This window comes from Ambystoma mexicanum, chromosome 3q, assembly GCF_040938575.1.
Source record: "Ambystoma mexicanum isolate Mex_15411 chromosome 3q, UKY_AmexF1_1, whole genome shotgun sequence".
Classification (NCBI taxonomy): Eukaryota; Metazoa; Chordata; class Amphibia; order Caudata; family Ambystomatidae; genus Ambystoma; species Ambystoma mexicanum.
Window position 1 is genome coordinate 230,434,824 of NC_090926.1, and position 15,238 is coordinate 230,450,061.

A 15,238-nucleotide genomic window follows, 5' to 3' on the forward strand; every position below is an offset into this window, starting at 1 on the left:
TTGGCAGTTGGCTTCTATAAGAAGCACTTCAAAGCCGGCCCAAACATATACCCTCCAAGTAGCGCGACTCCTAAATGTCTAGCATGTTCATTAGACCATATGCTAACCCACCAAGCAATAGTGGATTGCTTCCGATCAAGGAAACATTTTTGTTTTTGGAGAATGGATTCTCACAACCCCCCCCGGAAATGCAGGTGGTTCTGCAAGGATTCAAGTCTCCTAAAGTGCATCTATACATTAGGACCCTTTAAAACCTTTATCCTCACCAATGCTATATTATAACCCCTTAAAGCGTTTGTCATCAACGATGCTATACTACAAATGTGTTCGTAAAGTCATTTTGAAATGACAAATTGATAGTCTTGACGGCATTTGCAGGAAAGCAGCAGAAGCCACTCTACAGTGCCTGCTGAAGGCAATATTGTGAGGGATAGTCTCGTTCACGTAATGACAGTGGAAGTCACAGATCTGGAAGACCATTCATGAAGGCGTGAGGAGCGCTCGTGGCATAGATCACTGCACAGCGTCTTTTGCCTAACTTTTAATGTATTACTATAGATGGCCCGTGGGAAGGTTTTCTGCCACTGAAAAGACCAGCTCCAGTCTGGGAAGTTGATGGGTCCTCCCTTTGAGCCTATGCACACGTCCACAAAAATCATTTCAACTCTGAAGACTGCTTTCCTGGTGGCTATAATATTAAAAGGGTTTGTGATGCTTGTGCTATTCACATAGTTGAGCTTTTCACCGTTTTGCGCTCGCACCTCGGCAGCACTGCATACCCACCCTTGCGTCTTGCTGAAATGTGTCCGATTCTTGCAGAAATCTATCAGTGCACATACCAGTACGTTCCCCTTAACCTTCTCCTCCAGCAGCCGAGGCATACAGTACTTTGGATGGCTGTAACACACCTGAATAAGCGACTTTGGGCTGTTGCAGCACATCTTTTCCTTGCTGCACCGGCCAGCCACAGAATTAAGTGTTTACGGTCATGCCTACACTGCCAGTACCCACATTGTCACGCATGCAGTATGAACGTTCACGTGCATTTCACTTTGCACATGAATGTGCATGTGTCCCAACGCGCACTTGCGCTGAGCATTTCCATGTTTCAGTAAGCCTTTGTTTGCACTCTTGCAGACTAAAGACGATCACGTGGCTGGGTTTGCAAGAATATTTTACTGGTCACCGGTCTCAAAATCTGTAATAGTTCTGTCCTTGAATAACCCTGACGGTATTCTGAAAATGTGTGCCCCTGTGTCCAAACTGATGGATTGTGTTCTACACAAGGCTCAGTTATGAAAAGGCACGTTGACCTTTGCCTGGAAGCCAAAATCCCACTCCAGTGAAGACAAAGTGCTCATTTTGACCATTGGGGTGTTTGGTACCAATTGCTCTTCGATGCTTTGCTGATGTTGTGATATGCTTTACTGGGACTTCTGCCATGCATTGCTGTCACTTGCATGGTCTCCAGGCACTCTGGTGAGTGAAAGAGTGGGGGTAGGCTAGATCAGTGGGCGTGTGGAATTGGTACAATTTGCCGAATACCAGGAAGTTGGTATATATCTTGCCAGGCATTCGTGTCTTAATTTTGAGGGAGAGAAGAGTGTACGCAAGTGGAGGAAACCATGCTTAAGACATTGTTTCGATAATACACATTCATTGGTTGCCCCTCCATCCAACCTCATGTTTTTGGAATGTTCGACATGATTCTCTACTCTAAACGTTACAAATAACAATTCCCTGCTGATGGTCTAGGAAAACGAATTACCTGCAATTCTGTTCCAACGTAATGGAATGGATGGGCAGCTCGGGTGCTGGGCATCAAATGCCAAGTGGCTTTGTAGCCGCACAGTCTAGCTCAGTTTTGTTTCATTGGTATAGCCGTATCGTTTGCCTGTAGGTTGCATCTTTTGAAAGGGTGTTCTGCTATCGACCCAATAGACTGGGAATAATGTAAACTTGATTTCAGGGGGATGGTCCCATAAAAGCACAAATAAAACTGGTCCTCCATCACTATGCAACCCTCCATCTCCAAAAACAACCCTACAATAAGGTTTGCAATCTGTCATAAATTCTATCACTGATAGTTTGACAAGGTCAGTGTTTCTATAATAAGGTGATTCTCACAACAGTTGCCATAGAGCCCGGGGCCCATGGTCCTGGAATTGTGGCTGCCCATGTTTTTAATAAAAAAGAAATTAAAAAATAGGGTTACCTTGATGGAAAAATAGCACACTTTACAACCTTGAGCATATTCGTCGAATTGTCTTGCATTTCAGACACAAAAAGTCCAAGGGCCAAAATGGCTACTACCAGACCATCCACGTATTACTGTATTTAAATGTAGGTAGTTGAAACTCAGCCTTTTTCTAATGGTGTAGTTTTCACCTCACGAGACGGTGCTTAGAGCCGTATTCTGTTGCAAGATTGTTGAATGCATTTTTTCATCATTGGTTTCCCCAGAATAATGTTTCTTTTAGTATTACATTCACCAATATGAACACACTACAACAACATCTAAATGGATGACTAGCAACCGTAAACCTATACAGTAGTAGACCTATCAAGAAACCAGTTGGGGATCTGAACTAATCTCAACACTACAGAATGTTCAGGACACGCATTGAAAGCAAGTGAGAAGGGTGCAAAGACAACAGGGGATACTAACACCCCAAAGTCGTTTTTGATCGATGTTTTATTCCTTTCTTTTTTTATTTTTAAATAAGCGAGTGCCTTACCAGTCTATTTAAGTAAACCTCCACATGCCTGTTCTGAAATGTTTTGTTAATAGCAACATAGAGGAAATTTCCCTAAGTATGCTATCAACCGCAGTGAAATTATCTTTTTTTCAAATGTATTCAGTCGAATAAAAAGAGTATCTAAATCTTTCTTCCCCCTTTTTTTTTTTTTGCCGAGGAATGCGATATGACAACGTAGGGTTGCCTCATAGGCATCCCAATTATTGGCTCGTGAGGTATCCGCATCTCTATTGATTTCAAAGGAAAAAGTAGGACAATTTTAAAAGGGGTTCTGGGAGTCCATCTACCGGCTCGAACACGGGCCATTGACCTGATCTTGGGTGGACGGCCCCTAGGAGAGTCTCAAACAAGTCTTTAATATTCAGGGATATGTCTCCTCTGTGAAAGGGACAGTGAGCTAGTCTTTGTCCTGCTAGCATTTCTGTGCTGGACTGCCTTTGGGTGGGACAAAGACTGATGTGCATATGGAAATTACTCCTCTGTGGAAAGTGCCGTGAGCTATGATGTTGCGATGTTTAGCAGCAACAGTTTTTTTTTTTGTACATGCCTGCCGAGTAGCTGTAATTCTGAACGTGAGGACACTATAGGAGCAGACTCATCTACTCAACGCATGAGTGCGACTTACACCCTACCCTCCATATGTAGTTCAGGGTATCTTTGCAACTTGAGGACTCATTCTATGAGACAAGTTTTGTATATCTCGACGAGTAGAGATGCCACGTGTATGCCCCATTTATGGGCACAAGTCTTCATTGTGGATGACGTTTCCTCATCTGTTCCCTCACCTGCTCTCCTTCCCAGCATGGTTCAGAAGGTTCCATGTCATTTCATCGAGGGGTGTTTTTTGTGGATTCTTTTTACGAAAAAACTAACCGAATTTCTTTTGGGGGGCTTACCCCCAAACTCCCCATCCCCTTTAATTTTATTTATATTCCCGTACACCCGCACCCAATTTAGATATTTTTTATAACCCCCCACAGAACCAACCCCCCTCACCCCACATAGCTCCTCATTGCTGTTCGAGGTTCTGGTTCTCAGTCCAACTGCTTTGTGAGAACCCATCTTCTCCTTCAATAAGAAGTAATCTGTTTCATCCACACTTGGAAGGTGGGTTCTGATTCTCTGCCCCAACCCTCTTTGTATGAACTTACCAGCTTGGTTCCTTAAAAGCTGGCTTTGGGCCATACATTGGCCTTTCATATCAACATTAACCAGGTGGCCGAAAACCTTCCACTCACAATCAAGCAATAAATGCATAATGCTTTGTCAATGACCCCAGAAGTGCTGTGGTAAACCCCTTGCCTAGCTCTCCAGTCCAGGTATCCTTAATTTCAAACTGACCAGTTCTGTTCCTGAAGTTAAATCATTGAGGACCTCTGTGGCTACACTGGCCCTTCTCGCAGTTTAGAATGTTAGTATTTTTCTCTAGTCAATGCTCCTCGCCCTTATGGGGAGTTGAAGGTTCTCCTTTCAATTCTGGCACAGAAACCTCAATGACTAACCTGCTCCTGGTCACTTGGAAAACTGGCTCCTTGGTAGTTGCTGCAATTTTTGTTGTGTCAGCAAACTTCAGGTTCTCTCGGCACATTTATCCCTGCTTTCAGCCAAAGGTCCTGTAAGAGTGTCAAGTCAACCTGGAGATGTTGCTCTCTGCCGTTTTCCTAAACCTGTGCTTTGTTGGCGTAATGATTCTGTACAATCCTGACATGCAAAGGGCTTTTAATACTTAACCTGAATGAATGACGAGCATCTGCTTTTTGGGCAAGCTGTTGATGACCCATTGGTGACTCTGATCTTCCATAGCTGCATGGATGGTCTGGGATCTATTTGATATTGTTGAATATTGAAGGCTGCATGCATTATTTTGGGGCAATTTCTTTTTTGCGGCCATCAGTATACGCAAATATCACTTTTTGGGTTGGTTTACCCTTCTGAACCCCCCTGTAATCTATTCCCAAGGCACACACAAACTGACGCACACCCTTACTCGTCCACCAGCCCCTTCCCTTCCACTCAACAAACACTCCTCGTCGACACACAGAAATACTTACCTTTGCCCCCTACCCTGCATGCTTACCTTCTCCGCCCCTTCCCCCCACACTGCAAACATTCCCCTATCAACATACACACACATACATAAGTACACACTTACACACTTACCTTACCTTTCCACGTCTTCAGTCTTCCAGCATGGCCCAGCCGCTTCTGTCAGCCCCTGTGTGCACTTATGTGCGGTGAGATGGAGGGTGGGGTTAACAGTTCAATTTAGAAAGACTGCTCTTTTTTTTCATTAAAACAAGAAATGTTCATTCTAGAGTATAGTCTGGTATTCTGGAATGCTACTGTAGGATTGTCCCTCGTAAAGTTGTCATGTTGTTGGTCAAAGACATTTATTAAATAATAATGGGTTGGGAAAATGCCTCTCTGACCCTCTTCTACAGAGGAACTTGCCCTACGTAAAACCAAAAACTACAGATCTGTCTGTTTCTGTATGTCAATGACTGAAAAGCCATCCTTGTGTCCAAAACATCCTATCCTGTCCCTCACACTACAAACAAAACAATAAAAATGTGAGAGGAAATGTCTTCAACCTGATATTTGCAAAAAAGTGTTCACAGCTGAAAAAATAAGAATAGCTCCAACGAAAATGTTCTCCAAGGTGGAAGCCCTTGGATCCAGAGGGGACAGGTGATGTCCCCTTCCCCCTGATTCTTAAGTAGGATGACAATTGTCTCTTTTACTAACAGTTCCTTTGTGTCTCGATTCACAAGGTTCCTGTTTAGAAAACCAGTTCTGTCTTTCTTTAAAACAAAAGTCTCCTTTGTTTAGAAAACACTGTCCTTCTTTAGTATAATTCCCTGGTATACTCCCCTGCCAGGACTCTCTAGGCAATACCAACTGCCTGGTGTATGTTTGCGGTAAGTTTTTTTCAAACTTTGCCCCACACATGCATTTCATGCATCCATAGCTCATTTGGGCCTTTTCTGCATTCAAATAATCTTCTTGTAGTTTTAACAATGGTATCACATTTAAATTGTTGGTGCAATCGCTGGAATGCCCCGGGGCCCCCGCTGGCTTTGTATAGACTCACCGGTTCTCTCCTACATCCCCAGTTGTTTCAAGCTTCTCCGGCGTGACATGCACCTGCTTTCCACACTTGTGTAGCCGTCCTTCAGGCTTCCTTCACGGCTTCATGGTCACACGCCCGCTCCCCTTCATGTCTCGAAATGGGGAACATAGCCTTTTTCCAATACCGAGCACCATGGAACACTCTCGGATCCCAGCGTCTCCACGGCACTTCCTTCTCTTGCACAGCGGTTCTCCTTCTGTCTCAGAGGCCTTCTCTGCTACGCCACAATGATGCATTTTTCTCGCATTCGCGAGCCTTCGGATAATAGCCAATGTTTTCTCCTGCACTGCCCCACTCAGTAGCACGATTGCCATCTTTAAATGTCCCGCGCACAGTTAATTTGGAAAAACAACTAGACTGCATGTTTTGCATCGAGCTCTTGTTGCCTTGTACAAACTCCTTCATCCTCCTCGTCTCTGTACTTGGGCGAGTCTGGGAATTGACGTCCATGGGTGTCATTGGATACATGGTGTTTAAATGGTTCTTCTCAGTGATTTTACATCAAGGTTCCTCCGAAGCAAAAAGTGTTGTGTTGGATCTTTGTGTTTTTAGGTCATAGATGAGTGTTTGACCAGAAGACTGTGAAGAAGAGGTTACGTTACTTCCTCTAGAAGGGGGAACAAGCAGCTGACAATAGGCCATTAAGGTCTTGGGTATTAGAAGGTCGTCCTCATGGGAAAGGGGGAGATACCACATCTCGTCCAATGGAAGTCATGACATCTCCCTGGTAGTTGTCTCCTTCCATGGGACCCTCCCTCATAAAGCAGTCCCCAGGGTCAGGATCGGGTGGCGGCTGCCGTCTCCTGCCCACATGGGAGAAGGTCACTGCCGGGGAATCCGTGATGACTCCATTAGATTCATCACAGTTCCCTTCTTAGAGGGATGGAAAATAACCAAAGGCCAAATCTTGAGGAGTATTGGGGAGAGAGTTGGAGCACTGGCAAGAGCCAAAGATAATCACCAGCGTGGGTTTTTTCAAACAACTCTTTTGCTGTGCAAACATACCCTGGTCTGATTTCTGCATTGTCCGGTGTTTGGTAACCATGGCATTCAGCCCGTATAGAAATGGCACTATGGACTAGAAGTACAGTAGATGATACATTGAGTAACTTGTTTTGTTTTTTGGACATGTCTACAGATCCATGGCACAGAGGAGGTTCACAGGGAGCAGAAGCGGCAGCAGTCGCTGGAGAGCAATTACCGGTTTGTGTGGGATCAGAACGCAGACGAAGCAACGACGTCAGGTGGCAACACAGACTCTGATGAGCTGGATTTCTGAATAAAAAAATAAAAAATCACTGGAAAGCAAAAAATGCAGAGAAAAATTGCCCGTTGACTTCCTGGAATTCTGCTCGAAGTGAGAGCAGTGAATTTTTGCACTTGTACAGTAATTGCTCAGTCAGTCTGGTCTAATTTTCTGCAGCGCGCTTTTGACCAGGCATCACTGTTTGAGGGTTATGGCCTAGGTTGGCTCAGTGTGTAGTTGGTCTGTTTGTGAGCTTGCAGCAAGAGAAAAAAATGAAGTCCTTGTCAAATCTGCTTTGTGTGTTCGGGTGGCTGTTATAATCGTGTGTGCATGAAATGAGTGTGTGTTGTGCAAAGTGGGACAGTCTTTGCAGGAGTCTAGTGCACACCAGTTGTACGTGCTGTAGGCTAAGATAGTGGCATTGTTGCAATAGCTCGGAGTTCATTTGCATCCAACAGGGACAGTTTGGAGAAAAAGCTACAAGGAAGTTAGTACGTGTGCAAGTGCAGGATGTTTGCATATTCTCCCAAAACAATCGCACATCTCAAAATGATTGTGTCAGAGCTTAATGGTTTTCTTGATGCAGCCCGGATTTCTTTTAATTATCGATCATTCCAATCCCACGTTCTACAGCAAGACTGTGGGACTGCACCGGCTACTTACCCATGATCGAATTCCATTCTTACAGACAGGCACATGGACACCTTTCCGTACCAAAGAGATCAGGGATATTGTAGAAACTAAGCGGGACAGCTGTGTCGCGGCTTGCCTATTGCTTCAGGGAAGAGTGTTGATTCCAGCTCAACCGGAACAGTTCGGAGATCTAGGTTTCTTGAAGTGTCCAGGATTAAAGGGCAGCAATTGATTTCACTTAGAATCGAGTAGAGCACTGCATACATGCAAAATCATTTAGAAATGGTCACCTTTAAAGTGCTCCATCGAGGACCCGGACTCGCCCAAGCCATTGTTGGCTGTCGATTGCTGTCTGTGTGACTTGGGTGTGGAAGCATAGGACATTTTGTACTGTTCCAGAATATTCTTGAAATTCTCAATCGGTGCAATGTTTTTAAATAAATGTGTGCTTTAGCATTTTGTCTGTGTTCTCTGCTGTTTTTTTATTTTTGGCGGGGAGGTGTTAAGTTGCTTTTTGATGCTTTTAGCAAAAGATTGGGTATGGAACTACCGTGCCGCTTAACATGTGCTCGAGCACTTGATGGAGCTAGCAAATTTAAGGGTTGAGGTATTTTATTGTGGAAGAAAATGAATTTATCAATGGTTTTCAGAATCAAGCGCACAATACAAAACTGGTTCATCACTTTTCCCTCTGGTCCTGGAACATACGAGGAACATGTTCTGTTCATACCACTCTCACCTCTTGTCCTTTGAAGTCCTGCCACATGTTTTTCTTCAGGCTTCCTTCAATTGAAGCAGAAGCATGCCAATTGATCTTTCCTAAAATGTCCATCTTCTCCATGTGCCTAATGATGGGAGGAACATGGTTCGACCTTCCAACAGAATAGAAGTCTGTAGCTTTCATGAACATAGTTTCTCACCACTGCATGTAAATTGGCGCAAGCAAGTCTGACGCAGTCCATGATGTATGGGGGGATTTTAAACACTGCTCACACCCGCAATCACTTCTACAAAATGTTTGTATAGGTCACAATATTTCATAAAAAGGGGTTGCAGGCATTACTGTAGGGGAACATTTAAATATTACACCACTTCAGATAGGTCCACATGCCAATCAAAAACGTGTTCACCCGATAACAACTTTGGGTGCATGGCAGACAAATCTACATTTGAGCCAAATCACTCAAACGTATACCACACTGGGAACGCGTCAACTGTATGCCAGTAGAAACGGCACGTGTTCTGTAGCTTTATCGTGTAATGCCCATCTTCTTTTCCTGTACTAGCTGATATAATCGGCATTGTCTACATGGTGTTGCCAGTTCCACCTCATGCCAGGATACTAAATATGGGAAAAGCTCAGCTCAGGTTACTAGCCTTTCAGTTTAAATCTGGCCATAACTTCCCAAGTTAATCCTAGTTGATACATATTATGAAATGTAGTGTCATGCATGTCAGTGTTGCCACAGTAAAACCCAATCATGTTAGCATCTACATCGCCCCCAGAAAATATTGATGCCGGTCTAAAAATGCCATGCAAGTTTTGGCCCTATAAAGCACGGTATTGTATTGCCATCTACATTCCCTCCAGAACACTCTGGTCAGACTAAACAAAGAAATCTCGTTGTTTCCCCACTAAAGCACGTTATCACGCCGGCATGCTAATGAGTTTTTCTGGTGCAACACTGGCATGGCAGTTTTCATTGTTTTCAGAGTCTTAAGTCCAATGTAGGTGTTTCTACTTTACCTCCAGAATATGGAGATGCCAGCCTCAAAGATTCCATGTCTGTATTCCTCCCAGTTAAGCACATCCTCAACCTGGCATCTACATTGTCCCCGAAACTTCCCCATGTCACATCCCATTGCTATCTGAATTGCCTCATGGTACTAGCATTGTCCCATGATTTCTCCCAGTTCACATATAATCAACGCGATGCCCAAATCCAACCTCTGGGCCCTCAAGATCTTTCCCTTCTGAATCATATGTCCAGTCTTAAATACAGCACTACTACATTGTTTTAGGTAAACAAACTAGTGGGTAACAAGGTCAATAAAGCTAAGCAATCTATCCATGCACCACAGTTCTCCAGTGGCAGCCAATTTCCTTATAAAGGGCAACGCCACAGTGCATCTCCTGAGCAGCCTAAATTCCCATTCCCCCTTCCCTGCAGATTGCTTCACAGATCTTCCATAACTGTGGCAAGCCTGTTGTAGGCATGTCTGCAACCACAAAGAACACAACATGCCCCCTATGATCCCTGTAGATGAGCAGGGGAGATGCCTTACAGCGAGGCAGAAGGAGACTGTCCTTACATGGGATGGAATGCTGCCATCTTCTTCCACTACTCCCCAAGGTCATCCAGAAGGTCACTTAGCCTCTCATATCATCTTACCCACATACGCCCCTCTGTGGCCACAGATAGTGTGCACGCCCACGGTGAAATGAACCTCCTGTCCCGTGCTCTGGCAGTTTCCTCAACGTGTCTGCCTGTTTTCACAACAGGGAGGGAGATGTGCTTTCCTCTCCCCACAATCTTCCCTTTGTTGCCGTGTACACAATGTTGGAGGTGTTTTCTCGATGGCCCGATAGAAAGGTAAATACTGCATACATGCTTTTGTCCTGGAATCATTAGTTCTGGCACAAAGCTGTCCTAGGAATCCAGGCACAGAGCAGCGCCCTGCAAGCAGCAGGAGACATGGCAAACCCAAGATTGCCATGTTAATGGAATGCCCATCCTATTCCTCTTTCCCTGTGAGCAGTGTTATTGTCAACCTTCCTGCAGCCGTGGCACCCCATTGGTCTGGGGTTTGGAGCACCCAGCTTCATGGGGCACTTTAAGGAGTTCAGTCTCCTCTTTTCACCTATCCTGCTCATTTCATCACAAAAAAACCCCATCCTAATTTCACAATTTCTTTGAAACTGATAATATGGAGGTGTGTGGTGGGGGGTTGTTCAGGGTTTTCATGTTGTCCTGTGGCTCGTCACAGTTTGTGAAAGAAGTTTGAAAGGCACTAGGGTACACGTCTGGGAGAACAAGAGATTCTGGCTCCTACCTTAAACGGCACAGGTCCCAGCTGGCCACTGGTCATAGCACCTGAGCAAGGTGGCACTCACTGTGGCAGTCTACATACTAAGCAAGTTGAAAGGGGTGCCTGAGGTCTTCATATATCAAGTAGCTGTTTCTCAATAGTTATTGCGTCTCACTAGCCTTAGCACGTAGATTATTGTAATGAGCGGAGTCTCCAGACTGCCATCTTCCCGCATCTGCCAGTTCTCAGATCCGTCGGGTACATAGGGTAAATCTATTTGCAACATAGCGAAGGGGAGCGTGACACATGGTGCCACAGTGGCAGCGCGAGAAATTGCATTGGGACCTGTCTGCAAAAGGCTAGTTGTGTGTGCACGTGGAGAACACCTGATTGTAAGGCCTTTTCCATCTGTTTTTTGATGCTTTGTGATGACGTAAACACCTTTTGCGTGCCTTGCTATGCCATGTTATGATCGTCTGTGTTTGGCTTCAGGTTGCGTCTACCTATCAAGGTCTCCGACTTCTCCTGCACTAACTCACTCAAATTGTATGTTCCAACAACAAATAGCCACACCAACATATGGCACCAGAACAGCCCCCACACTGCAGTGCACCTCTACAACCAACTTGCATACCACACTCTGTGCCAGTTTATCCTAGCACCGTGGGCACACGAGGCACCGCTTCGGACAAAAAAATGCCTCTATGCTCTTGACACAGAAAATCTAAAAACTGCCGCCCATGCAGAGCTTCGAGTACTTCTGGTCTGTACGCATCAACATAACAGCAAAGCTGTCTTGCATTTTCCCCTCTAACTTCACCCACCCGCTCTTTTTCAGATCCACCAGAGTGCCTGCAGATTGTGCAAATAGCAGCAGAGCTCGGAATTAATCCAAATAACATAATTTAGAATTATCCGTAGAGAATCTTGAGATCAGAACAGTGAAAAAGTCTGACTCGCCTCAATATCAGAGCAAGATTACCAGTTTTTTTCTTGTTACAAGAAAGGCAATTTTCTCAAGTTCCATATTGAATTAAGGTTGAATGCTGCCACACTCATATGCCTGCTGCAGATACCTACTTACATTTTGGTCCAGTTTCTTATTCACTTCAGAATCCAGTTGCCAATATGCTCCATGTTTCTTCCAGTTAATCCTCAACAGCCTTGGGTCGTTCTGTTATCGTTTCATCGGTTCTAGGCCACACAATGTAAAGCACGTGGCCTCAATGGATCTTAAATTGTTTCTGGAAGCTTGGTTCAGTTTCTTATACACTTCAGAATCCAGTTGCCAATGATGGGATGTTCCATGTTTCTTCCAGTTAATCCTCAACACCCTTGGGTCGTTCTGTTATCGTCTCACCCGGTCTAGGCGACACAATGTTCAAGCCCTTGGCCTCAATGGATCTTAAATTATTCCTGGAAGCTTGCATTTTTCTTTTAAAGTATATTGTTTAAAGTAAACCTTCAAAACTGGTTACATAGAAATATTTCAATGATTAATACAATACTTCATTAAACACGTAACATCCATACATTCATCATTTAAAAATGTAATTACCTAATCTAATGTAAGAAGGTCCTAATTTGCATTTATTCCATAGCTCTGTTTGCTTTAAACAGATTTCCAAAATCGTGTGACAGATAACGATAAGCTTAGTTGCCATTTCAGACCATTCTTTCGTGACCTGGACAAGATATGCAGGGGTTTCCTGTGGAGGGAGAGAAGGAACAGGGTGGCCCTGAATATATTGCAAAAACCATATGAGCAAGGAGGGTTAAAAGTCCCGAATTTTGAACTGTATTTCCTGGCATGCCAGCTGCAGCACATACTGAAATGGATGGCCGATGATCCCACGTCAGAGACGGCGCTGTTACAACTGTCTATTAAAAAGAGATATTTAAGAGACCTACTTTGGATCCCCCGTGGGAAACAAACCAAGTACCATTACCTTGCAGAATTGGGAATTCAAATTTGGAAAAGGGCTTGTGGGATCATGGGACTGGAGGATCCCCTCTCGCCACAAGCTCCAATAGCGGCAATTCTGGAGGGTAGACTGAGCAGTAGGGCAATGGTGAGGACGAAATGGGAGGTGTGTGGCATAGCTATAGTAGGAGACCTGAGGAATGAGAGGGGCTGATGACGTTTGCGGAGCTGCAGGAAACCACGGGTATACACGTAGGCCAGTTCCTGTTACATAACACAGTGGTAAAGGTACTGCGCGATATATGGCCAAATAGTACCGATGAGGCTATAGAAAGCGAGGACATTGAGACACTGTTAGTAATTGCGGAGGGGGGGACACACTGTATCTAGGATCTACTAAGTGTTGATAGATAGGAATTCGAGAACAGAACTGAAATGCAGGGAGAGATGGGAAATGGACTTGGGAAAGAAGTTTGAGGATAAAGAGTGGAAAAAGGTGATGTTGTACCACAAGAAAGTTTCCAGGAACGCCAGGCTATAACTAATACAATTGTACATTACAAAAAGAGCTTGCCTTACGCCTGCTATAATCACGACCTTTAAGGGCGCGCAAAGACAGGAATGCCCCCGATGCAGGTTGACAAATGCTGTGCTGGTACACATGTTTTGGGGGTGCCCAGTATTGCAAGGGTTCTGGAGGGAGGTGGCACAGAAAGCATACCAAGGTGGCATAGAACTGGATATCCAATCCCCGGAGGTTTGTATGTTGGGCAGATATACAAGGAATGTAAAAGATAAACCTCTAGGTAAAATTAAAGATTTGATGTATATAATAGCCAAACGGAATATAGCTATGAAGTGGAAAGATTCTAGGGAACCCAGTGCAACGAGTTGGTGGAGGGAGCTGGAAAAATGGGTCACTGCAGAAACTGGAGCATGGGAAAGGGCACTAAGCGAACAAAAAGCTGAGCTGGGTACGGACATACAACGGTGGATAGCGTTGACTGTAACTCTGTTCATGTGCAATGACGAAGAAGAGGCCACACAACCACGCCAGGGGAGAAAGTTGCAGAGTGAATAAAGTCATATATCCAGATGTGTTATTTGCAGGCTAAATTGGTTTGGGTTTATGTTAGAATTGGGTAACGTTGGAATATAGATGTATAAAACATGTTGTGTTCTAGGAGTGTTGTTATTGTTGGTTGTGGTTGTTAAAATAAAAAATATTTAAAAATAAAAAAAAGCTTCCAATTCATGGACCTCACCCAAATGTGTCCCCCAATCATAGCAGGTGTATGTGTTATGAACAAACTTTTTGAATAGCTCTGCCCTATCCGCTAGTAGTGCGGTCTTTTCCATTATTACAGAACCTACAGGCTTTCATAGGTATCGGAATCCCTCGTCTGGTTCCAGTTATCTCAAACGTTTCTAAGGTGTGAAGTCCACATTTTAAATGGATGAGTTTATGGACTTTGGTTAGAAAATGTGTAATATATTTTTGCAAAACTTCAGGCACAGGCAGAAATGTACTGAATTCTTTTAGTCAGGGCCTGCCTTTTATTTATATATATATATATATATATATATATATATATATGGTGTTGTACCTGGCAGCCGGCGTGGAGACTTTTTTTTACTTTGTGCTTGCCCCCAGTTTGTTTTTTCAATTCTTACTTAACTTCCCTTCTCTACGGTGCCTCGCCTCGCCTCCCCCAGCGAGCGCCTATCGGCCGCAGGAGGAGTCAGAAGATGTGCCTCATGCCACCGCTCGTTCCCGCCCCCGGATCCTCATGCATTCTGTCTTGAGTGTTTGGGGCTCGACCACCGCTGGGACTCATGTTTGGCTTGCAGTGCTCTCGGTAACAGGGCATTGAAGAATTGTTTGTCGCGGTGGAGGGAGATCTTCCACACTCTCCTCTGCCACACTTTAAGGACTTCGTCTCCAGGACCTCTTGTCAAGACAAGGTGGGCCCTCTGTTCAGTACGGCTCCACAGCACAGTGACTCCTTCCCCGGGGTTCCCACGGATCGGGGTTCCTTGGATTCAGGTTCTGGCAGGTTTGAGGCCTCTAAGAGGCCTGGGGGCTCTTCTGGCTGCTCCGTGGACAGACCTAAGCCGTCCTGTCTGCTGGCTCCCAAGCTGAGGGGCTCAGGGTCCCCTACCAGGCTGTCCTTGGAAGGGCGATCAGGTTCGTCCTCTTTTACCCCAGGGGGTAAGGGATCATTGAGTGCCACCTCCAAGAGTCTGTCCTCGGCACGATCCAGCACGGCTCCCGGCACAGGTGCCAAGGGCATCCAGCCTACCGGAGCTCACTCCGAGGCTGTGAGTAGGGGCGGTAAAACTACCTGCTGAGGGCTCAGCGCCTACCAGAGTGATCTGAGGTTGACGCATCTGCTTCGGGGTCCAAAACCCAAGCTGTATCCTCTCGTGTCTGAGGCTGCTCGTGGCTGAAGGTTTCCCCACCCTCTCACCCAGGGCTTGGCGCATGGCTTGAAAATGGTGGAGCAGCATGTGGC

General features: G+C 45.0%; 1 protein-coding gene across 3 annotated transcripts in view; it reads left to right on the forward strand.

Moving 5' to 3' along the window:
- The window catches only part of OS9 (OS9 endoplasmic reticulum lectin), a 596,790-nt gene extending 588,563 nt beyond the window's left edge, over positions 1 to 8,227 (forward strand). For 2 of the 3 annotated variants that reach the window (XM_069653613.1, XM_069653615.1), the window contains exon 13: positions 7,028 to 8,227. In XM_069653613.1, coding sequence (XP_069509714.1) covers positions 7,028 to 7,168 — 141 coding nt within the window. In that variant the 3' untranslated portion in view covers positions 7,169 to 8,227. The remainder of the gene's footprint in view (positions 1 to 7,027) is intronic. The other variant, XM_069653616.1, reaches the window with a different exon arrangement.
- The last annotated feature ends 7,011 nt before the right edge of the window (positions 8,228 to 15,238 follow it).